The sequence below is a fragment of the Acanthopagrus latus genome, chromosome 16 (genome assembly GCF_904848185.1).
Source record: "Acanthopagrus latus isolate v.2019 chromosome 16, fAcaLat1.1, whole genome shotgun sequence".
NCBI classification, from domain to species: domain Eukaryota; kingdom Metazoa; phylum Chordata; class Actinopteri; order Spariformes; family Sparidae; genus Acanthopagrus; species Acanthopagrus latus.
In genome coordinates this window covers 13,055,621-13,081,396 of record NC_051054.1, presented here as the reverse complement: position 1 = coordinate 13,081,396, position 25,776 = coordinate 13,055,621, and the positions used below count along the sequence as shown (strand labels likewise).

General features: G+C 41.2%; 1 protein-coding gene across 1 annotated transcript; it reads right to left on the bottom strand.

The window, feature by feature from the left end:
- Positions 1–1,086: 1,086 nt before the first annotated feature.
- Positions 1,087–25,274, bottom strand: prkcha (protein kinase C, eta, a). The gene is made up of 14 exons (XM_037071675.1): positions 24,531–25,274; positions 18,803–18,866; positions 16,592–16,745; positions 16,472–16,506; positions 16,303–16,385; positions 15,381–15,510; positions 15,163–15,296; positions 14,909–15,040; positions 14,419–14,592; positions 12,313–12,467; positions 8,099–8,237; positions 6,332–6,520; positions 2,774–2,920; positions 1,087–2,683 (listed from the first exon to the last, which is right to left on the bottom strand). Exons 1-14 carry the CDS (start codon positions 24,879–24,881, stop codon positions 2,534–2,536), a joined length of 2,037 nt encoding a protein of 678 aa, XP_036927570.1. The 5' UTR covers positions 24,882–25,274; the 3' UTR covers positions 1,087–2,533.
- Positions 25,275–25,776: the final 502 nt, after the last annotated feature.

Here is a 25,776-nt window from a genome sequence, read left to right as displayed (position 1 = left end):
TTGCTCCTAAATAACTAAAGTACATTAGGACTTATTTTGAAATGTATATAGAAAATAATAAAAGAATAAAAACAACATAAAATGGATCCAACTCAGGCTTCCAGAGATTTGGATTATGCTGGACGAGCTGTATGGAGCGAAATTATGTTTTGTTTGTTCTTCTTTTGTTGTTTCTTAAACGAATGTTGCAATACTGTTTTCACTTTATTTTGGATGAACTTGTCCTTCAATGCTTGTAGCCCATTCCTGGACAGAATAAGAACCACGATGATGTGAGGGGACAACTACAGGCTGAGGTACCGAGTGTGTACGTAAACTCACAGAGCTTATTTCATCTTGTTGCACAAAACAAGTGAGAATAATCAGGATTCCCACAGAGTATTTCTTTGGTCGTGTCCTTGTAGTCCCTTTTACATTATCTGTTGCTGCTTTTTGTGAGGATCAGTCTCACGGGAAGGACGGCAGGGTCAAAACACTGATTCGATCAAGCAGCGCCGAGACACTGCTGGCAGCCATCAGTACCTCAAGAGTAATGAAAGAGGAGACAAGGCTCCTAAATCTTTCCTTTCATTCAGACATCACCTGAGGAAAGTTGCCAAGGGGGGGACGGCAAACAAAAGGTCATTTAATCCAATGTCCCATTCTTTGAATAGCGCACATCGACCGTCTTTGCTGTTATATCTCAAAAGTAGATTAGTGGGCTGAGATAATGTTTAGGGGAATCCATGACTTAACAGGATAACCACATTGGAATAGCTTGCCGGCAGTATTAGCTGACATCGGCTCATTTTTTTTTTGGTAGCTGCACTGTTTTCTTTTACACAGGAATATTTGTATCTGGGGCCACCGATTTACAGCATTTGGTTGCACAATCCTCCACAGGATGGGGTGCGGAGGAGGTAAACAGATGTGAGCCTGAAGACTTCCTCCCTCAAGCTAACAGGAAGAGTCCATCTCCATTTTGTGGAGGACAGGGCTGTTGGTGTCTGCGCAGGTTCGGCATGGGGGCACATGGAGCTCCTCTTAAGTCTAATTGGAGTCTAATTCCCCCGACCACCCCATTTGTTGTCGTTTTAACAGTTTCAATTCCTTGAACCAACTGCATGCACTGTACTCAGGCTGTATTCATGCTTTTCGGAGTGTCTCAAAAGCTTGATTTCCCTCTCATGTCTTCCTGCTTCTATCAAAGGCGACAGTAATGACGCTGTGTGGTTTCCTGTTTATTCTCTACTGGTTTGCAATGACAAGAGGAAGTGCTGATGGCTCCCTAACATGTCGGTGTACAGCAGGGTTAAAGTAAAAGTTCTCTCTCTCTCTCTCTGTCTCTCTCTCTCTCTGTCTACTGCTTCCTTGTTTCCATTTGACATTCTCACAGTGAGCCTGGTTTAAGTGTTCAGCAGGGAGAATACTTAATAACTTATCAGATTTCCATGTTTGCAAATGCCCCCACATGAGTTCCCATTACCCAGGCAGTCTGCCCACAGACCAGGGAGGCTTCAAAGGCCCCGTGTCTGTTGAAAGAGAAGCAGTGTGTGTAAGAAGAGAGCAGCAGCCTGAGTGATTACTGGTACCCTCGACCGATGCCGCTTGATTTCGGCAATTGCCAAACACCACACTCGTTATAAGCCTTCTGATAAGGACAACCGTGTGGTGAAATCTCCAAACTTTTACAGATTTCTCAGCCGACATGAATCACCGCGGTGCTTTCATCGCCGATGAAATCTTGCATCATCCTCAACATGCCTGGCTGATCAAATTACACAGAGAGTCACTGTGATGGATGCCAAGTTTTTGCTACACACCACCTAAGATCTGAGCGAGACAAGTCATCCTTTCAATGGTTAATGTGACATTCTTTTTTAAAGTTAACCAGGATATACTGCTGTTTCTCAAGCCTCATTTAAGTTTTATCCCCCCATTTCAAAAGTGGAGGGATTCAGCTCTCATTTAGCCACAGTGGGTGGGTCTGAGCGTATTAGTTTTTTTCAAGCAGGAACACATCATTGAGAAACTATTTCACCCGCTCACTCAGTCCTTCCAGGATCTTAACTGGCAGCTTGACTTTTCTGGGAATCTATGGCAGGCTGGTTAAAACTGACTCTTGTGCCGGAGCAAAAATGAAACACAGACCTTGTCTTTATACTCTAAAAAGTCCTGTCTTTTTTTGTTTTTTTTTAACATTTGAAGTAACTGGAAAAAAATCATCCATCTTCAGGAGAGCAGTAAAAATGAACAGTAAAAATTCTGTCATTGTCAACACATCAACATGCCATATACAACATTTCCAAGCAGACACTTAAAAGAATGTGTCAAAATCAGGCCGCAAAAGTCATTTTTACAGGAATCACAGGAGTACTTGAGAGTTCATCAGCCCCGCTTCTTGTCGAGCATGTGTTCGGCTGACTCCTCGGCACTTTGCACCTTCACGTCTCTGGGGAATGTGACAACCTCATTCTGTGCGTACCACTGGGTACCGTCTTAGACAGAACCACAGACACTGCGGACAGTGACTGGTGGATCAATGAGGAGACTCTCAGCCCTCCAGCAGTTCAGGAGAGGTGAAGGAGAAGTTACAAAACTCCTCCTGGTTGATGGAAGGGATCAGTGGGTCATCAATGGGCGTGAGGTTCGGCTCCTCCTGTGTGAAATCTGGGTCAAAGTTGTTGACGTCCTCTGGCGCTTTCTGGAGGGGGATAATGAAGAACTGTTGAGCATCTGTATCATCAATTCTTCACACACTATCGTGCCATCAATGTCATGTCACGTGACTTACAATCCTCGGCTTGAACGGTGGCTCAATTTCTCTACGATTCAGCTTCTCCCAGTCGATGCCGGTGAAGAAGGCGTGGCTGGTCACTGCGCTCTCTCCGCCCTCTGAGGCCACACAGCCCAACCGCCGGGCCGGGTTTTTGGTCAAGAACTGTAAAAGACGAACAATGGATGGGTTTGTAGACATGTAAGGCTACATAATAAATAATCAATAATCAAAATGTTATTTTTACAACCCCTTTCAAACAAAATAAAATGCAAATCCAAAGGGCTTTACAAGGGACTGAAAAAAACATGGGATGGTGAGAAACCCAAAATTGATTTTGAGACTCATGCCAAGACAACAATAAAATATGGATAGTTTAAAAAATGAATTATAAGAATAAAAGAGTATACAAACAATAGAAATAACAATAATAATACAATTGTAAAAAACAAAAACAAAAAATTATAAAACACTACATAAAAGCCAGACTAAAAAGATGGATTTTTAGTTTATGTTCAAAAGTATCAATATTTCCAGCTTGTTTTTATTCAGCTCTCACAGCTAAAAGAGAAGAGCCAGAGCTTCTGAGCGGCCCTCTCTGTGAGATGTAATCCGGTGAATAGGCCATGTGGTGCCTTATAAACCAATAAAAGACTTAAAGTCAACACGAAAACTGTAGGAATCATAAACGTAGTTGTAAAGCAGGCACAAAAGGCTTTTGAAGCAATCTTTTTTTTTTTTTTTAATCATGTGAAGAAAGTTAAATTACAGGTTGTACCACACATTTCTATGATGGAGTGTGCTCTTTGAAAGGAAAGTTTCATTCGGACCAAATGACTTTAAAACAAATGAGGACTTCTTTGTTTAAATAGGGGGTATACTTGGGAATTGGCATCAGCTATCAGCCAAATTGTTTTGTTAAACGTTGTGACAGCTCAGAATTCCTCCCCAATAAATTATGGATACAATTGTAAGATAACACAAGATAGGATGATTATCTTGTGATCTGTGCAAAGTGGAGGAAATGTGGTGCATGTTTATAAACTAGATCAGACCAGATATTTTTTGGAGTAACGCCAGGACCACATCCAGTCAATCCCCGCCTCCAAACTCATAGAAGAACACACCCCAGATTGTGTCTAGCACCTCCCATCATGTTTCAGTCGGTAGGAGTTCAGCCAAGTTCAGTAAAAGTGCAACTAAGGTGTCTCCACTTCCTGCTTGCTGTTGTACACAATAAAACAATAGAGCGGTGGATCACCTGATGACCTCCAAGTGTGTCTCTGCCACAGAAGTAGTGGAAGGTGACGGAGGCCAGAGGGAGAGGCCCAAACTAAACAAACTTTAAATCGAAAAGCTTTGTTTCAAACTTGCCTCTGGGAGGAAATTGAAAAAAACAGATGTGTTTTGGACAGCTGTGTCTTGGCTGTGGAGTTTGTTAACACCTCAGGGCCGGCGGTGACATTCAGCGCAGGCCTCAACAAAACTAACGAGCCTCAGTGTCCACGGTGACGGTGTCCACATTTACCCGAGGACTTTCAAAAGGTGAATACGTCTTACCATATGAGCTCCGAACACAATGAACAACCAGGGGCCTAAACAACACTCAAGTCCTCAGAGAGAGCGAAAGTAGATTAGAAAGACAAACAAAGCACTAAAGGGGAGATGAACAAAAGCTCCACTTTTGGTTTTGCATAGTTCCGCCATTTAATCTACAAATCACTCATGCCTCACACAGTGTTGAGCAACAGTCCTGAAAAACTTGCTGAGACCTGAATCCGGTTTGACGACAGCATCGCTGTAAACATCAAGACAGGGCAACAAGTTTCAAGCACTACAGTTTAATGCTTATGCAGTTTACTCACAGGGATTTGTGGCTGCGTGCATGACTTTGATGACGTGATTTCTAACTATTAGGAGGAAGCATATAAAAAAAAAACCACACCAGTCCACCAGTATGGTCCTTGAAGTGGCAATAACTGCGTGTTAGACAGACCGAAGGGGGTCAATCAGTTCAGTAGCTTACAGAGCAGAAACCTTAGGAGAAACTATTCCACTGAAGTTGATGCCATCTTTCCATGGCTGCAACTAAGCTGTGCCCTCCTCAGCACCAGACCTGCCGTGTCAGCATTAGTGCTCTAAGAGGCCGTTCTCCACGTCACCAGAAAGATATAAAGCTATCAAAAAGGAATACAACATTTGCTCTATCCCTTTTTCTTATTTTTTATTATCGGTGCAAGCAGAGATGTATTTTATCTACACGTCCTTTTCTGTCTCATGTTCTAATGAGGAACCAAGGTCATTTTTGTTGAACTTTTATCTAATGAACTTCCAAGGCAAAGGCAGGAGGGGATTGGTGGAAGAAATACATGGAAAATGGAAAGGGAAAATGTGTAAATGTTTAAAGGTGTATTATGTAAGAATTTGAGTCTAAATCATTCAAAAAACAATAATAATAATCAACAGAATGTGAAGAAATGAGAATTTTGAGGCTGTATCAAAGACATCAACCTAGTGTGTTGTAGAGATGTCTACGAACTTACTTAGCATGCTAACCAGCTAGCACCAACCCATCCGTTTGGGAGTGTCTTTTGTGCAAAAGAAGGAGGTCACCTAGGGCTCTGAGGGACGTATATACATTTTCCTGATTTATTGACTTTACTGATTAAATTATCAATCGATTAATCAGAAATTGGGGGAAATAAATGGTTTGGCCCTAATAAAACGCTTCAATTGATTATCACTATCAACCTGTCTGTGTATATGCCCAAAAAACCCAATTGACCCGGTAATATATGATGACTTATAATTTTGTGACATTTAATTAATAGTCATTCTTAACTAACCCAACACTGATCTCAACTCTATAGGTTAAACCCACACAGAACCCAGAACAACCTGACCACAGAACACAGCGAACACGCTCACAACAACAAGGAGATCCTTGCAGCAGCTCAACCTTCAGTATAAATAGTGCAGCTGCGTTCAAATCCACTCACACCGATATGCCTCTTTACGTAACATGTGACACAGACCACGAGGGGAAACTGGTCCAGTGCTTCCTCAAGCATGTTGGCATAATAACAAGGATAAGAGGAGGTGCGCAGGGTGCAGAGAGTGGAGGAATGGAGGGAGGAGTTGTCGTCGTATTTATAGCGCGTGTGCTATGGCTGGGCAGTGGACCATGCCTTAATATAGTTATGTAAGAGGCCAAACAGCTGGTTTGCAGAGCTCCAGAGGGCTGCCAGTCACTCTGCAGTCAGAAAGTGCCAGTCAGCCTAAAGGACAACAAATAACAAACCCTGATCATGGAAATCCAGAGCAAAGTTGTTCCCCCGTTTGGCCTGTTAATATATCACACTGCAGACGCGTGGTATGCAGTCCAGGAATGCAGGGAATTGGTCTTATTGGCTTTTCCCCACACTGGTCACAGATCCAGGAAGACATTGATTTCGTCTATCACTGTTTAAACATTGATTCAGAGCCATTTCCTCCAATTGCTGAATGCCACAGAGAAAGTCCTCTTTATAGTTGATGAATAATTTACTGCGAAAAACACAAAATTAAAACACTCACAGCTTTGAGTATGTTCACAGCCTCTGTGCTGAGCCAAGACGCATAAACAATGTCTTCATTGAGGATGGACTCGAAGAGGTCATCTTCATTTTCGGCCTCAAAGGGGGCGTGTCCCGACAGCATCTCGTACAACAGCACCCCGAGAGCCCACCAATCAACAGAGGGCCCATACAACATCTCCTGCAGGATCTGTGGAAACATGTCAAAGGCAGCATACCATTGAAAGAGCAGCATAGAGAGCATTACAGAGTCGCAACAGCAAACTGTGTTGGATTAGTGAAGCTACACTGAGGAGCAAGTGTTGAGGACAGCAATGAAGTCTTTCATAGATCCAGACACACAGTCTTGGTCAGAGAAAATAAAAATCTCTCAAACATGAGGAAACATCTTAATCCCTCATTATGAAAACCCAGCACGCCCGTAAAGGGATGAGGGGATCAAGGCTTGACAAGTCAACAGCACCATTCAGAAGCTGACCTCACAGGTACGCTGCCTTCCAGTTAGTCAGGAGGGAGTTTGGAGTGACGGGCAGTGACCGCAGTGTGTGTTTTTAGTGAGGTGGTGTGATGGAAAGGGGATGGGACTGGGAACTGCATCATATGAACTCAGAAGACCTGGGCTGCTGGAAGCTAAATATGGATGAATCCATGCCTTTTCTGTAATATGAAAAACTTAAATATATAAAACAGCACATTTAGTTTTTCCCACATTCCCCCAGCTACTCCCAGAAAATACAACATCCTAGGTTCTCATTCCAATTCTCTTCTCTACACACACATTTCTCTTCTGTAAAATAATACATTTCCTTCCATGGTTGCGCTGATGACACACAGCTTTGTCTCACCCTAAAACCAAACAACCAGTCCAGTCTAGTCAGTTTCACAGACTGCCTGGAGGACAGAAAGTGTTGGACAACAGCTGAATAAAGGCAAATCTGAAGTTGTCCTATTTGGCCCACGCCTGACTAATCAAAGTGATTAACAATAGTCATGGCAACCACTAATAAGTAAATTTATGTAGCAAGAAAAGCTATTTTCCCCAGCGTCGTACAATTGCCAAAAGCAGTCTGTTTCTCTTTTTCAAAGGTGATGATAAAGTCATCCTCGTCTTTATATCCAACCACCTGGACTGCTGCAACTCCCTTCACTAATTTACTGGGATTAGTTATACCCCTTTCAAGCTGGCCCAAAAACCCACTAACACCCGCTTATATCCGGCTTTTGTGTGCAACTGGGTTTTAATCCGGGGTCAAATAATCCTGCAGTAGTAGCAGGTATTAATGGCCTAATTTACTCTCCACTCCAGGTGCGAGGCTATGACGTGTGTTGAAGCTAAAGCTATGGGCTTGTTAATATCTAATCCGTCTATGTCAGAGGTCAGAGAAAAAGAAAATCTTTCAGTCACGAGGAAGCATCTTAATTCCTCTTTATGAAAACCTAGCACGCCTGTAAAGGGATAAGGGGGTCAAGGTTTGACAAGTCAACAGCACCATTCAAAAGCTGGCACACTGGCCTTCCATTGTTCAGTCTGCACTGAAGCAAAAGATATTCAAAAAAGTAAGCACCGTTTGTTGTTTTGGTGTGGTGTGAGCCTTGTCAGCTGTCTGATCGGTATTGCACATATAATATATATACATTTGACTTGACTTGGTTTATGAAAATATCTTATTTCACAGGTGTAGTGGATACAGGATCCAAATGTTTGTCATTATTATTAGTCATGATTATTAAACTGTATGTTTTTTTTGCCACAAGTGTAGAAACTGACCTCTGGAGCAATGTAATCCGGGGTTCCACAGAAAGTTCCTGTGGCCGCGCCTTCAAATATGCCCTCTTTGCACATGCCAAAGTCTGCCAGCTTACAGTGGCCGTCTTTGTCAAGAAGAACGTTGTCCAATTTTAGATCCCTAAAGGGAAGACAAACAGAAAAAGAAACTGAAATGAGATAAATGGAAAATAGTAAATGGCTGGAATCCAATCAGCCACCAAAATCAAAATTGTAGCCAACCGTTCCTGCTAAAATGGCAAGTTCAGTCCTCTGTCACGCCCTGTTGGTGTTGTTTCTCCTTAAAACTGACAGAGGTAGAAATTTGTGGTGAGAAAAAGAAGAAAAGGTCTTCTGAGGACAGACAACTTCCTGACCATTAAATGGCAGCCAGGAAAAGTCAGACACAAGACATTTCAGATGGCCACTTCAGTTGCCAAGAGGAAAAAAGTGCGCTGATGTCAATATTTATTTGGCTCCCAGGAGAAGCAAAACTACTGTTCGTGCTGTGTAGCACATTCATACAGCACTGAGCATCAGATTTGAATGAGATGTACAAATAAGAACTATTTTTTTCTATCAAGCTACAAGCTGAAAAGCATGCATTTTTTGCTCATGGACAAGATGCTGATGGTCACAACTGAGCAGGAAGTAAATGTCAATGGTATCTTCTTCGGCTCAGCTGTAACGTTAGCCACACTCTCGTCCATGAGTAGATGCAGACATTCTTCTGCATGGTGATGAGGCTGGTTGTAGTTCAATAGACAAAAAAATAGTTCTGACGTTAAACTGCTCACAACAAGGTCTGTGGATTATCTTGAGTAACCGGCTGAGTGTCATCCAGTTCAATGTATTCAAATGACAGACATCTCTACAGCTGATATCTCCAAAACTTGGCATCTCACACCGAAACAATTTAGATGGATCAACTGCCTGACAGGTACGGGGACACACTTCGATTTTAGAGTGAACTGTCCCTCTATTGAGATAAACAGCAAAGCAGCTGATTTTTCTCTCAAGAAATAACATAAAAAAGGATGTTCAGTGATTTCCTCCAACAGGATGACAAATACAGGAACACAGAAATTCTGATTGTGAATGAGGAAGACCGACTGCCGGTAAGGCAACGATGGTTTGGTTGGATTTATCTGGTTTGCTCTTTTCTACCATAAGCTGACTGTGCAGCAGTGACTCAGACGCCCATGGTGACTGTCACTCGGAGCTGAGCAGGCAGGCAGGCTGAAAGACATGCATCGTGACCACTCAGCCATACAGTGCACAGTTTAGAGCATGTAAGGGCTTAGTGAACAATTAAATGGAGGCCACTACAAATTTTGGTATCAATGTGTCCATTCAGAAATGAATCCCTGGCCTTTTTACTACCATGCTCTCATCAGCGAGCTACACAGGACCAACCATCGCTATGCAAATAACCAACTGCAAGCAGTGCCCATCATACTCCCTCATCCACCCACATTACCGTGCTGGAAAAAAGAGTCTGACTTCGTCTCTGAATCTCTTTCAATGGGAAGTGGGTCAGTTGGGCAGAGGTCTCCACAGTGACAGCGAATGCACCTGAAACTATGACAACATCTAGCTGCCGAACTTTATCTCACTGTCAAAACAATTAGCTGGCACAGAGACAGGGTTTTAGTAACATGAAAATTTCCAAAGAAAAGAAGAGGAAGTGCTGACAAATACTATGACGCACTGAACATTTTTTTTTCTCTTTGTGGTTAGTGTCAGCACACATCTGGACAAACGGCCTTCTGAAATTCATAGAAACAAAGAGATTAGAAATAAAGAAAGTTACAAGAGATTATTAAAGCCCTCAAATGATGCCATTACATTTTCAAAATCCTTTCTCATTTAATATTTTGATCCCTAGCATGGTTTGTTCTGTAATATAGTGCTGGGGGCAGAAATTAGGCAATAATCTCTATAAGCCTCACTTGTTTAACTGACTCGCCATACTAAAACTGTATAAGTCAGAGAGTATTTGTTCAAGCTGTTTGAAATGAAGTCTTAAAATGTCAGCAGAGCTGCAATGATCAGTCGATGATCAGATTAGTTGATTAAAAGAAAACTTCCATGAATGTCAAAAATGTCAAACAGTTGCAAAAAATTTTAAATACTGGCTGCAAAATCTTAAAAGTGAGGATGTGCTGCTTGTCTTTGTCATTTATGACAGTAATTGAACAGTCTTTGGTTTTTGGACTGTTGACTGGAAAAAAGCAGTAATCTGAAGGCGTCACTTTGGGCATGTGGAAATTCTGATGAGCCTTTTTCACATTTTTTTTGACACATTTATAAACTCACTGATTAAATACACAGTATATGGGATTTAGTGGAAACTAAACATTGTGGTGTTTTTGCTACCTTAGAATGACCCTTTCATACCTATAGAGGGAGTGGGTCCTCTTCCATGGAATCTGTCATTTTGGACAGAATGGACAAACAAAACAATTGCTCTAGAGAGCAATCTTTCACTTTTTCACATCTTTAGCAGCCACCATATGGGAGGGTACACGGTGGGGTATTCAGTTGGTTGCAATCGGCAGCCTCACCACCAGATGCCCCTAAATCCTACACACTGGACCTTTCACCCATTATTTGTGAAAGTAACCAGCAGACGTGTTAATAATGAAAACACCATTAGGTGAAGCCCTGAATGTGAGTACCTTCATCACAAAACTATATGTACTGTACTTTAAGTCATGAAAAACTGCAGCATCAAAACAAAATCTTTAAACTTCAGGAAACATGATGGCATAAACTGAGATGCTGCAAAGCACAACTCTGCCTGAGGCTAATAGAGCCACACAGAGATAACGAGTCAAGTCACAAGGAGACACACATATTACACAACACAGTTACTGAGGCTATATTTTTATTTTTAAGGAGGCAGCACGAGCACTGCTCTTATAACACTGGCCTGATGTTCAAGCTGCTATTAGACTTGCTATTCTAGTTTTAGCTGCATGTGGCCTCTTAAGCTTGCAGTCATGCTATGTGGTGCAGGCTGACGAGGAACACACAGACCACTAAATATAACTTCAGGATTTAGTTCACATGATGCCCCCCTCCTTATCATCATGTACTGGCAGGGAAAGACTGTACTTCCTGCAGGTAGCCAACAGCATCCTAAAAAGGCCTTAAAGATTAGACTTGCATATCTGATGCTGGAAAAGAAGCATTAACGTGGTTACAGTATACAACTGTATTATTAAAAGGTAGTACACACAAGATGACACACGTGCTGTTGTAGCGTGCACTCTATGGTAATCTGCCGTTACACTGTGCTCACTATGATATGTTAGGACATCAGCGAACACTGATAAAAAATAAAAATACAGCATCAAAATGAGCATCAAAATTAACATTTGTATGCACAGCGCAGGTGTTTGGCTGCAACACACTGTGCTACAAAGATTTCTTGTAGAATTTCACTCTGATAAGGTGAAACACAAACATCTAAAAATAGGACAGATTAGCGAATTTAGTGCCAAGGGGGAATTTAGTGCCAAGGGGGAATTTAGTGCCAAGGGGTAATGGATCCAAAAATGGTGGATACTAAAATATCCATAATGCAACTTCTGAGTGTCCTTTTAGTTAGACTGTCCTGTTTTTTCTTGCCATTTGGAGGACAGATTTTCTGCAATACATCTGCAGTCCGCACACCCAAACCAATATAACCTGGACTATATCATGTGGGGTTTATTTCTTATACAAAGTAAAGTATTATATATTAATTTCCCCCATGTCTTGTAAACTGAGATTAATGATGCGTATGGAGTGGTGTTTTCATTCAACAGTTCAACCATTTGGGTGAGATAGTTCCATGTTTCTCTATTTTCTTTCATTAAAATCAGACAGGATGTGCTGGATGTGACAGATCATGATGTCTCAACAACAAAATATCTAGTTAAGATGTAGACTTTTACTAGACTATTAGATAACATTTTAAATTGTCAGTTGATTACCATAGGGGAGTATGTATATATACATAAATATAGATATATCTATATATATCTATATCTATCTATCTATCTATCTATCTATCTATCTATCTATCTATCTATCTATCCATCTATAGATAGATAGATATATAGACATATATAGATATAGATATAGATGTAGATATATAGATAGATTTATATATGCAAAAATATGTTCTCCTCTACTTGCAGATTGCCTTGTTAATTGTGCTTCCTGACCTGTAAAGGATGCCTTTGCTGTGCAGGAACATGAGTGCGGAGGTGATCTCTGCTGTGTAGAAACGTGCCCTCGGCTCCTCGAACTTCCTGGACTTCTGGATGTGGAACATGAGATCGCCACCGTTCACAAACTCCATCACAAAGAACAGACGGTCCTGCAGAAGGAAACGGGGAGATGACATTTACACATGTGCACAGAAACCACACCAGCTCTCATAGAGACCACCCTGCACGCATTATTAAACAGTCCAAGAACCCATGACCATGAAGATGGCTCCAAGGATGAACATGTCAGCTTCTAATACATTTCATGTCTGCTTTATGGATTCCTGTGCAGATAACCACAGTTGAATGTCAGTGGGGCAAAAAAAAAAAATACGGATCAAATCCATAAATCTTTCTTTCTCATTATAGGCTATGGTTGATATGTGATCAAGAAAATGAAGAAAAAACACCGGAGGTGAATGTGATGTAGAGATCTGCCCACTTTATCTTCCTGAAGGGATAAGGACATTCTGCCACAGCTGACTCTGTTTAACTGCTCTGTGGTTTGGAGCGCTCTGATATTTACCCTGAGATTACAGGTATAATGTCCTATAATAATGTGCTGCACTGGCAGAGCAGCCAGAATTCTGTGTGTGGTCTAAGCTGTGGGAATCTTTAAATCCACACTCAAACAGTTTTCTGGTCTTGCATTTCTATTGATTCCTATTGAGTTATACACCTTAAAATGCTAGCCATGTTGCTATATAAGCTCCAAGGTGCCATTACCATTTTTTATCTCAAAACGTTGGTTCACTGTGGTGAATTAGGTCCTACTTGAACATGAAAGTAATCACAGATGTCATTTCCCAGAGGAGTCATTTTAATTTCCATGCCACTGAATGGCTTTCTGTGGAGTTTCCAAAGTTAAGCTCTCCTAATTATTCTGAAAGACTCGCTCCAAACCACTGCAAAATTGATGAGTAAGATGTCTGGTGATGCAAGATTAGATTTAATTTTAATGTTTAAAGACAAGCAGCTGATGATAAATTGCTGTCTTGAAGGACAATTCCTCTACGCCACATCATTTAGCTAAAAGAAAAAATGTGTGCCCACTCCACCGCACCACAGGCACATCACTTCCCCCCCTACTCATCCCCTCTTCCTCTCTTTATGCTTAATTTTTCAAACATCACACTGGACTGTAGCTCAAATGGATGCAAAATTACATTAAAAACAGTCAACATGTCATAATTCAAAAAACTGTAACAGAATTATGAAAGTATTTGGACAATTTCTAAAAATGTTTCCAGGTGTGTTCATGAGAATTTACAGAAACTACATACTCAGGAAAAGGGCGACATGACACACAGCAAATTGAGGAGGAACTGTGGTGGAACAGAGCGGTTTGGTGTGGGTTTGAATGGTCAGGGGGAGAAGTGTCAGTTAGTTAATTTTTCACAGGTGAAGTAGGGCAATACCGGTTCAAACAACAAAGCAGATTAGAAGTGTTCCGTCTATGCCAGAAAGAGGAGCCCTGCCCGTCAAGCCCTCTCAGACACAAGACGTGGAAACTGCTGCCACCTGCTGATTATTGTATGCATTACAATGCTGTGTCTTGATTACAAACCACAGATCAACTGTACACAAGACTGTGTCTCTGAGACATCTAACTGTACCAATTTTTTTTTTTGATAAATACAAAAAGGTAAGGGACATTTATCATTTAGTATACTAAGAGGAACATCACTACTGACTTAACTTTTCAAAGTTTTCCAAAGAAACAATACTCATTTGTCAGTTTTCCTGAGGCTGCCCCTACTCTATCTGCTTTTATTTTTCATTTTTTGCAGTTGTAGTACCTCTATTACCTTTGTGCATCATACTGTGGATCATTAGTGTACATCAACAGCAGTGGATTTCTACGAAAGCCCGCTCTACCACCTGAGCTAATGGCCGTCCCTGTTTATGCCACAACTCGATCTGGAAATTTTCCTCAGTAAGGCAAGGGAGAAGGTTGTTTTAAATAAAACTGTGCCTCATTACCTCTGGCACAGATTACACCCACAACAAAAGCCTACTGAACTGTGACACAAGTGCATGCGGGGGTATATCTGCACTGACCGGCGTCTGGAAGCAGCAGTGCAGCTGTGTGAGGTAAGGGTGACAGCGGGCGAGGGACAGCACCCTCTTCTCCGTCATGGTACACTCCACATCATCGTCCTGCAGAATGATGTCCTTCTTCAGTACCTTGACCGCGAAAACCCGATCATTGGAGTTTAGTTTTGCCAGCATCACCTACAGATATAGCAAGCACAGAATATGATAGATGAGAATTCACGGGTGTTTATCGAAGTCTGCATAACAATCAGATCAGAATTGATTGGTTTATTTATTTAAGCAAATTACTCCAGTATTAGAAAAGCTCTATGATATATTTCACGTTACAAAATCATTTTAAAATAGTTTACATTTCATACATTTTTTATCATTTCAGAACTACACTCCTCTTAATCAACGTCCTTTAGTACAAAGTCATTACTCATTTTTCACCCTGGTCATTTCATTACACAGAGCATTTTTACTCCCTCTCTCCCGCTCTCATCATTCCCACCTTTCCAAAGCTGCCCTTGCCAAGGACCTGAAGGAACGTGAAGTCCGAGATGCCAAGCCGAGGATGCTGCTGCTGACCTTCTGTATCCTCCCTCCTTTCAGATGGCGCTCTAATCTGACTTGCATTTCTGGCCTATCAGAGCAAACAAAAACAAGAAAAAACACCACTTAGATCAGCCTGAAAAGGGTTAGGGTCAGGGTAAGGGCCACACTTCATCAAAATTCGAACTTGCTCTGGAAACTCAGCCTTTGTACCAGTGAGTTGCGTTTAGAGACTTCTCCAGCCTGCAGGCCCATCTCTGCAAGCTTATTGGCCAGTTCCACGCTGTTGACCCCACAGTTGGGAGCGACGTTGCCTCTGCAGCGGATGTGAACATTCATTTTACAGACTGAAGAGAGAAACACAGACAGGAAGACAATTTAGGACATCTGAGATCATGATCTTGAGAGACAACTGCTGACACGGGTCTTACTTTTACAGTGCAGCCCCTGCTTGACTATCCCCCACAGCAGGGAGCCGCAGTGGTCACAGAAGGTGGGCGACTTGTAGTTGTGGATATTGAACTTGTGAGGGATGTTGATGCTGAAGCCTTGGGTTACAGGCTGCGGAGAAAAAACATACAGTAAACTAACCACTGTGTGGTGAAAGGGTGTGTTCAATCATGCATTGACCGATTCTAAAATAAACCTGAATCGACACATAGTGTGTGCTGTGAGAAAAGTTCAGTTCCTGGTTTTTGTCATAGTGGGACCTGGTCTCAGTTTATTGCTGCATTTGCTTCTCTCTGAATTTCCCCAAGGAAGAGAAACTTGTAATGCTCAGCAACATGTAATAAATAAGGCCAAAAATGACACGTTCCAATGCTAAAACAAGCACATATGTATTTATGGGAACATGAAAATGCTGCAGTCATGTGTGTAAAAACAGATCATAGTATTGTGTTATGGCTCAGTGACCAGAACTCAAAAACAGGAACATGTGCTGCCTGCTGATCACTGCAGGTGTGTGCGTGTGTGTGTGTGTGTGTGTGTGTGTGTGTGTGTGTGTGTGTGTGTGTGTGTGTGTGTGTGTGTGTGTGTGTGTGTGGGAGGGGGCTGTCAGGCTTATCTGCATATCCTGTATAACTTCAAGAAAAATAATGCTAGAATATAGATCAATAAATAGAAATGAAAAAAGGTACCATGCAAACTCTGCCATGTAAAACTAGCATATCACAAGTCTACAGCAACTATGCACAGACATTTGATAGTGAAGCACTCAGAGGGTGGTCTGTGCATGCATGTTGGGGGGTAAATCTTAAATAGCTGAAAGAATAGCTGAATAGTACTTCTGAAACTACTTCTGAAACTCTGATCTGTTGTTGTGAAACAGAGACTGTTGTCGTGTGGTCTTACCTGTTCTTTTGTGGACTTCTTCATACGCGGACAAACAGTGACCACGTGCTGGTGGCATCGTTTGTGAACCACACAGGTACAGACTGAGAAAACAGTCAATGTCAAATTTGTGTTCTTATGTTTAAGGAAATGTGTGAAAAGGCAGAAAGAGAAAACAAAGTCTCCTCACCTTGGCACTGGTAACCCTGTTTTCCAAAAACACCCCTATAAACAAACAGGGACAGAATCAGACACAGTTTACAGACGACACAGACACATGTGGGCAGGAGTGATCCGACATCTCTCTCACCAGATGAACTCTTTGCAGTGAAAACAGAAGGTGGGTTGACGGAGGAAAGTGGACATGAACTTGTGCCCGTTGACCTGGTGGATTCTCCGCTTGACAGCCCCCTGCCGCTTCCTCGTAAACTGCTTATAGGTCTTCTCTTTGACAATGGCGTCATCTGACAGAAAGAAATCAGAGATAAAAATGTATGTTCAAATATGAGAAGTGAAACAAGAGCTGCAGGAATAAGTTAATTCCTAGACCCAATACCATACGGACTCTGGTTTGCAAAGGGATCCCTATACTGTGGGACTTTAAAGCAGCTATAAGTAATATTCCTATATTAGAAATGGGTCACAACACCACCCATATGTGAAAGGCTCATTATTTTGGTTTTCAGAGTTCTGGTAGTTTGGCAACTGTTTTTAGCTCAAAGGCACCCACTAAAAAACTGCTCTACATCACCTGCTCAGCACCAATGAGCAGGCAGACAGAGACTAAAAGTGGAAAATTATGCAGCGTTAGAGCCAGATATTGGCCAGAAATATTGGAACAGACCTCCAAATAAATGCTTCCAATTTTTCCATATTCACTGAATATGAAAATAATCAGATTTTGGCTAAGAAGTTTGGCTCGTTGATTTGAAAGGTGATAATATGTCAGTGCTCAGAGGTTCACTGCTTGCTATACATTTTCAGGTTTTAACATTGTGAATCAAGAAAAATAATCAATGTTGTTGTGTAAGTCAGAAACTGATGGTTTTGTAAAGTATGAGTAAACAATGAAAAATAACCCATAACTCAAGTCAATATATTCATATTGCTCACTCAACCAACAGACCAAAAGATTTCTGTTATGACTTTTACAAAAAATTGTCACGAGCATTTAATCAGACATAAGACCAACATGTAACTAACTGCAGTCAGATTAACGTATCATTTGATGAATGATTTTACATACCTAATCAAACTGTGTTACCATTATCAGATGAATATCATCAATTCATTTTTCTCCACAGCATCTGAACCCACTGTGGCACGGCAAACAATTTTATGCCTCAGTAAGGTTTTAGTTTTATTAAATTAATCAAGACATTAAGACATTTATTGCTTGCACTTAGAATCAGAATGTGAAATGAGATGACACAAAAGACAGAAACTTAAAAAGGGATGAAGAAAAATCCTTTTTTCATTTTATCATGTAAATTCATATGTATGTTTATTATGACTTTAGCTTTGTGCGTATTTGCGAGGTTTGGTTTCGCTCTATGTGCTCTAGGTCTAAGTAAGTGTAGCGAGTTACATGTGAGGAGAAAACCACACATGCATTGTGGAAACCTGTGCGCTGAGCCCCCACCATCCCCCTACATACAACATGAATGCGTGTTTGTGGTAAAAGTGTGAAAAGGGGGCTCTACAATAGAACTTAGGTCACATAAGATATACAGCAGTGCTCAGTGAAAGTTCACTCGTCTATCAGACAAATGCATCAGTGTTTAGTGTCGGATCACATGTTTTCCCCAACCAGAAAGATCTCAGTTCAGTTTCTCTTCAAATGTTTTCATGAAAATAAAGTTTAAAGTGCATCTTCACTAATAATGAATTCATAAAAATCATATTGTTATGATGAAGCCATAAGGTGTTGGTCAGACATAAAGCAGGTGTGAACCTTCGTTTAAGCTGTAAATCAATTACATAATTATAAATGATTATACACACAGTATATTTAAAAACAAAAAAAACAAAGAAAACATGCCGTGTGTTACAAGAAGATGAAATGCTAGTATTTCATGAAGTCTAACATGCAGTGAGGCGTGATGGTGGCAGATAAAAAAACTAGGAACTAAACAGACAACTAGCCGCCAGCTGACAGGACTTCTGCTTCTAAAGAGCTCATCAGAAGACATCACTTTTCGCTCGCCTTAATCAAAAGGCTCCGTCTCATTGGTTGCAACATCATGTACACGTACCCTACAGACGTCCTCAAAAATGACGTGCTCTGATGTCTTAAGAAAGCAGAACAAGCATACATGGAACATACCAAACTGCTTAAGTCACACAGAAACATGTGTGCACGCCTGTTCTCAGAGCCTCTTATTACATGGCTCCACATGGATCAGTGTTCCTTATCATTTAAAATGTTTTTTTGTTTTTGTTTTTTTGTTTTTTTTTTCCAGATTAAGAGAAACAAGACAGGGACAAACCCAGCTATAGCAGCGATGTGTCGCAGCCTTACCATCAGTGAAGGATCCAGTGAGGGCAACATGGATGTAAACCTTGCCCTCTGGTTCCAAGTCCATCTGTAGACAAACAATACACAATATTATACACCTGCACACTTACAATAGCTAAACAGAAACAGCAGACAGATATTAAGACTCACCAGATTACAAATGTATCTAAAAAACATATTTAGCCCAAACTAATATATATCAAACAACATGGAATCCAGGGGAATGGCACATTTTATGCTTTTGAAACTATACTTTAAATGTAGAAAGAGTTGTTAGTGCTTCAGTTACAATAACTAGGTTAATGAAAAGGCATGTGAGAAGAAGCATCTGACATTTTAGCCCCTGTCCTTCTGCTCTGGTATAGGTACTTCACCGCATATTTTGGGCATTCCTCAGTGTGTATGTAACGCTGGAGGAATTTGAACAATGCGATGGAAGGACAGCACATCAGGTCTGGCAGGTTGGGCTTGTTGAGGCTGCGGTGATGCTCAGCTGTTAGTGATGACTTACTAAATGTCCCATCACATACAGGAGACGTACACAAAAACAGCAGACAGAGCAAGACACTTCCTGCAGCACACCCACTGAATGGAAACTTAGGTCACTCTATGCCGAAATAAAGATCTATTTATGTCACACACACACACGCCAGCTGGAAAATACTGACTGCCCACAAAACAGTGACACATTTGGTGTCGACTGTGACCACTCAGTTGGTATATTTGGTATAAAGCTTTCATTTCAAGAAGGAGTTCATTTCACTTCAGCTAAACCATCTGCACTTTTGTTTTCGGTCACCTGCTTATATCCTGTGTCTCAATCTACAGTCTAGACAGCAGGTTTGACTCGTCCACTGTGAAGACTTCCTCTGTGCGTTTCTTATCTTTAAACACGTTTTACTTTGGTCAAGCTTTAGAGAAGAGCTGAAAGGAGTCAGACCTTAAAACAATAATATAACAATATCTCTGTGTGACTTTCCCTCTGCTGAAGCTCAGCAAAGAAAGACAGTCAGAAAACAGAGAGGATAATTCTTTGCTAAAAAGACTGTAATCTCACTGATTATCACAGGAAGCGCTGGGCAGTATATTGATATTATATCGCTGACATGGTATCAGCTATACATGGTCTGGTGGTCTGGTATTGTGATATGACATAAGTGTTGCTGTTCCCTTGTTTTAAAGGGCTGGATTTCAGGAAAGTGATGTCATTTTTCTGAACTAAGCAACCTGTTCTACTTGTTCTAATACTTGGCTTCACCCACTTATCAACCACTTGTCCTTGCATTTCTGGAGTGTTATTGAATAGAGCCGAACAAGATTTTTGGAGTCAATATCGATATTTTTTCCAAAAAAAAAAAAAAACACTGATAATGACTCATCAGCCTATATACACTCTTTTTTTTAAATGACGCCTTGAGTTATGGGAACCTGGGATCCTAGTAACATTTTGCATTTTAACAATACAATACAATTGCCTGCAGTTAAGTTTTAGTTTTGGCCATACGAGGGGAAAAGGTTTGGGTCCTTAAGAATCAATTTCATCACAGAACGGGAACTGTGGGTTTTTTTTTTCCCCCACCGTTTTTATTTCTACTTACTATGTAAAGACAAAAGAGAAACAACTACACTACCAACTTCATAGTACGTACAGGCATGTGAGCATTATCGTAGGGCAGAACTGAAAAAAATGGGTTATTACAGAACAGATCTCACCTAAAATAGATGTGGGTGATGGCGGCATGATTGTCAAGTTTAAAAGCAGAACATTTTAATGCTGTATCACAGAGATAGGAGGAAGTTTGTCTATTGCGATGGGGCCCGTTTCACTCGAACACGCGGTACACTTGGCTGGAAAATGTTGAGGGGCCATATTTAACCCACTTTCAGTTTCAGTGCCCTCAGGCAGTCTTGATCGCTTCAAGTCTGAGAAACAACTCCAGCGCCACAGATGCATGAGCAATGATTACTGGAATCTTATTGTGCAATTAAAAAACCCAAATAAATGAGTAATAAGTCAAAGATGTCACTGCGTTGTGCCATGTGATATTAACAAGTGGGAGTCAGAGGAAACTGGCTTTTTGTCTAAATGTGCTGTCTCAGACGGATAAAGTCAGTCCTGATGAGAACTTGAGTTGAGTCACTAAGAAATTATGCAAAAGTCGAGCTCGAACCATCAGCGATTTGTCAGGTGTAAGGGCATTAAACTGGACGGCGTGCACAAGAGTCAAGTGAACGCACTGAAAAAGTGTAAGTGAGAAGAAGTAGAGCACCTGGACAAGAGCCAACAGAGAGTGAGCATTTTAACAGTGAGCCCCTGAGCACTGATCCGATGGTGGGAACGCTGTGATCAACAGCAGTGTGGGCGTGTGGAGGCTTGTGTCTCAGCCTCATGTGTGAAACAAACCAGCCCAGCATTTCTTCAGCGCGACAAAAAGAAACCATGCACTGATCTGGCGGATAACAAATTCAAGCTTGTATCTCGAAGTGAGAATGGCAACTTATTACTTCTTCTAAATCTGCAAGCAGGGCTCCACTTTCGTACCCACTTCCCCCAACGCGCGGGGTCTTGGTGAAGGTGTGGGCACTCATCCTGCTCAATACTAACTTTTCACAGATATATTTTTCAAATCTTAAATTCAGTCAGTGCTGGTTTGAGGTTACTTTTGCGATCGCTTCTAATTAAGTGTATTTTTTAAAGATGTATTTGCGCTATTCATGCATGCAACAATATGAAAATTTCATGTCGGGATAATCCCATCCAACATAGTAGCAATTCACAATATGATCCCCATAATCATCAGCATTTTATTCAAACTCACTTTATCCTTAGATTTAGTTAAGAAACAGTTTTTGTCATTGCATCACAGATAGGACACAGTTCTTCTTAAAGAGAAAAACTAAAATAAAAGAATATATGAATAAATCAAAAGAAATCTCTTTTTATAATTGATTATTCAGTCATTTTGCAAGCAAACTGGCTGCTGGTTCCAGCTTCTTGAAATGTAATAATTTACTGCTTTTCTTTGGGTTTTGGAATGTTTGTTGACAAAAGAAGGAATTTGCAGACGTCACTTTGGGCTCTGGAAAATAGCAATTAGCCTTTTCTGAAAAAAATGTGACGTTTAAGTCTTAACAAAAAATTGTTACTCTTGTTGCAGGCCTAAATGTTTAACCTCTCAGACACCATCGCACGTACATGTAAGTGAATGTGAGGCATTTGTCTTCAATGTAAAATGTCGTACAAGTTTGTTTTATCCGTTTTACATTCTGTTACTGCTACTGTAGTATCTTTGTTGTGTACTTCACGGTGACGTGATGCTCAGACTACCGAACTGACTGACTTGTTAAACGCAAAATCTGATTTGGAAAACATTCTCCTATTGTTTAAATTAAGCGTTTCGCAGCAGGTTCTCGCCGCTGCTGAACCACTGGGCGATTTAATTAACACAAGGTTGACACGTTGACACAGAAAAATGTGCTTTACTGACAAAAGTCAAAAGAGAGACAGCTCTGTTGTGGTGCGTAGTCGATACTGCCTCCGACTGCTCCAGGCCCGGACAGGATCAGGTTACATTCATCGACACCTGCAGAGGCTTACAGTCCAAGAAGGATGAAAGTTAGTCAGAGGAGGGGAAACTCCGGTTAGAAGGGGCAGTTTTCTGTTTGCGTCTGGCAAACACTAAGACGAATGTGATACTAAACATGAGACACTGAATCTGAGCTTTGACGACGTCCATTTTCTCCCTGTACTGTCACGCGTGCATCAGACACTCAGCACCCTAACACCTCAGTCAACTGGGTATGTTTAACTTCTCACCCATGACAGCTTGTCGAAGTGTCTGGGGGTTTCATCAACATAAGTTTGTTTGAACAGGCAGGTCAAACGCTTCGCAAGACCGAGAAATTAGAGAGCGTTTCTGCACACTGCAGGCAGAGTTAACACCTCGCCACAGCAGCGGTATCTGTGGTTTTAGACAGCATTTACAAATGATCGCAGCAAATCTTCTGGGCCAGCAAGTGCAGGACGTTAAACAGTTCAGGTCAAGCACTTCGCTGTCCACGCAAAGACATGGACGTGTGAACATGCAAGGTTGACCTTCTTGAAAGTAAGCATGCGCCGTGAGGAGCTGGTTGGAAAAACAAGCAGTCACTCACGACACGTGTAGCAACCAATCGCCCCAAGCTACATTGAACGTTTTGTTTTCCTTGCTCTCAAATCCTGATCAGCATGTGTCAAATTCAATAGCACAGAATATGATGTTTCATAGCAATGATCTTTATGCTGACATTTCCTGACGCATTTGGGTTTTTTTTATTTTCTAGGTCATCTTTTCTACTGTAATGTTCTAGAAGTAAATGGGGAAGTACGATTAGCCTACTAATGGATGAACTCTGAGTCAATAGATCCCTCTACCTGATAAAAAACGTAACAAAAGATGTAATAAAAATTGCATCACTTACATACTATGAAAATATACTAGCAAAGTTTTGGCCACTCACAGATGGCTCTTATCTTCAGGACTGGATTACAATCAAGGCAAAGCCACTGATGAGGCCATTGTTTAGGGCCCCTCGATCCGCAAGGGCCCCCAAAAGCCCAAGGTACAATTGCACATCATTTGTAGATTGTGTTGTTGCAAATTTGCCCCAATGAAATGAAATATCAACAAAGACGACCCCATCTTTCACCTCCTTTATAGGTGTTGATCTAGTGGGTATGTGTGGGACATATTCATCGAAAAAGCATTAGTTTTTGTATTCTGCTAAGCATAACTAATATGACTTACAGAATACCTGCTCTAGCATAAGTAATACTTGGCATCTCTGTCTCTGGTAGGTATGGGAGGATTACTAATCAGTGCATCAGCTGATATGTGAACTGGCTGATACTGACCTCTCACAGACGGATCTCAATGTTGTCTGAGACGTATTGATACAAAAGGCTTTTTTTTAAATATACATTATAATGCAGAGAAAGATGTTTGGGGTGATTTACAGTTATTAAAATTCCAATGAGGTTCACTGTTTCAGAGCAGTGATGTCATTTCAGATAATAAAGTACACTTTTAAACTGTATAATATCCCACCCCCGTTACATTAGATCTTTGTCACAAGTGTCTGATAACCTCATTTGAGGGATAACTGCAAAAAAAATGTGTGTAGATCAGCCAATATGTCAGGATTTATGACTCTGCAAAATTGGTATTGGCCCCAAATATTGAATATGGAGCATCAATATCAAAAATATGAAAGTATGAATTTTGTCTTCATCTTATCTGTGTGTTGTTTTGGGCATCTATAATACAGTGGATGAGCAATCACCTCATTAGATCAACTGTTTCTCAACATGAACACACAGAGATGAATCAGGGATGGCCTGGAACACCTGCTTGGAGGAGGTCCGGTTTGATGTCTTGTGTTTTACTGTCCATGCAGCGCTACATTCAGACTCATGACTCATGACTCACTGCTTTCCAGTGTAGTGTGAATACATTGACTGCTTTTAATGATATCCATGAAGTATCAGCATTAATAACTGTAATACCGCAATCACTCAACACTGGATCGAAACCACTTGTTGTGGTGTCACCCACCCCTTCTCTCTTCTCCTCCATTCTCTTAATCCGCCCATGTAGTTGAGGGGATGGATGAGAATTGGACGTGTCTACATATTTGTTTTCCAGTTTATGGGGGTTTTTTATGTTTTTGTTTTGTTTTGTTTTTTACTCACCCATCCCTCGAAAGTCTCTCCTGTGTTGGAGGTTTTGATGAGGTCTTCAAACTGCATGATGCAGTTGGCCACAAAGTCGTCGTATCCGATTGGAGTGTCGTGGAAAACTGCCATCTCGATCTGCTTCCCGTTGCTCACGTTCAGGCAGAACTCCTCGTTGTACGTCGGCGCGTTGGTTTTCTGTTTGGTGTGAGTTTGTCCAATCTTGTAGTCGTCCACCTTCACCACGATGTACGGGTCCAGAGCCGGCGGGGCTTTGTTGAAGATGACAGAGTGGCGGAGGGAGAAGGTGGTCGGCTTCAGGTCCACCGCCTCGCCGATGCGGAGCTTCAGGTAACCGTTAAACTTCATTTTTGAATTTTTGTTTGTTTGTTTGTTTGTTTGTTTTTTGATCAAGGTAGAGGCGTAAAAAAATAGAAAGCAAGACGCGACAAAAATACAATAAAATAAAATAAAACAAAACGCGTTTAAAAAAGCATTCGCACTCACTTCACATCAGCGCTGCAATGAACTCAGAATGACAAAAACAAACAGTCATCCTGACCGAAGTTCTGGCTGCACACCTTCCGCCTCACCGCTCATACTGTCAGTGTCGGAGTGAAGCTGCTTCAACAACTTTCAGTAAGTAAGAAGCCACAACACACACACACATGCCGAGGAGGAGGAACAAGTTCCGCATAGCTCGTCACGAAGTGTACATTCACACACACGCACTCACGAACACACAGCACGTACCCTCTCAACCTGTCACTGAAGGGTTGGTGTGTCACATGGTGGAATTTGTAGTTTATCGTTTCAGGAAGAGGCGCTTGGTACTATAATAACCGTGATGCATCAGTGTGTTCACTGAAGGTGCTGCGAAGGCTCACCTGTCCTGAGCGGGGAAATGCCTCCCTCTGGTGGTGGACATTATACTGAGCACCATGGCCATGGCCACACCACGACGGGTTATTCTCTTTCTTTCTTTTTTCTTCTAAATTTTACCTAAAACTTTAACAACATTGTTCTACAGCGAAGAAAGAAAGAAAGAAACAAACAAACAAACAAACAAAGAACCGAGATGAACCATGATGGAGGGTTTAAAGTGCTGGTATTTTTTAAATAATAGAATAGAACAGAATAGAATAGAATAGAATATATATCACATGTATGTAATATACTATAATATACATCAGTGCAACCTGTTGAACAGCGCTAAATCTAAGAATATGCCAGAGATCTAGTGTCCTTCCATAGTGTTGGGCGA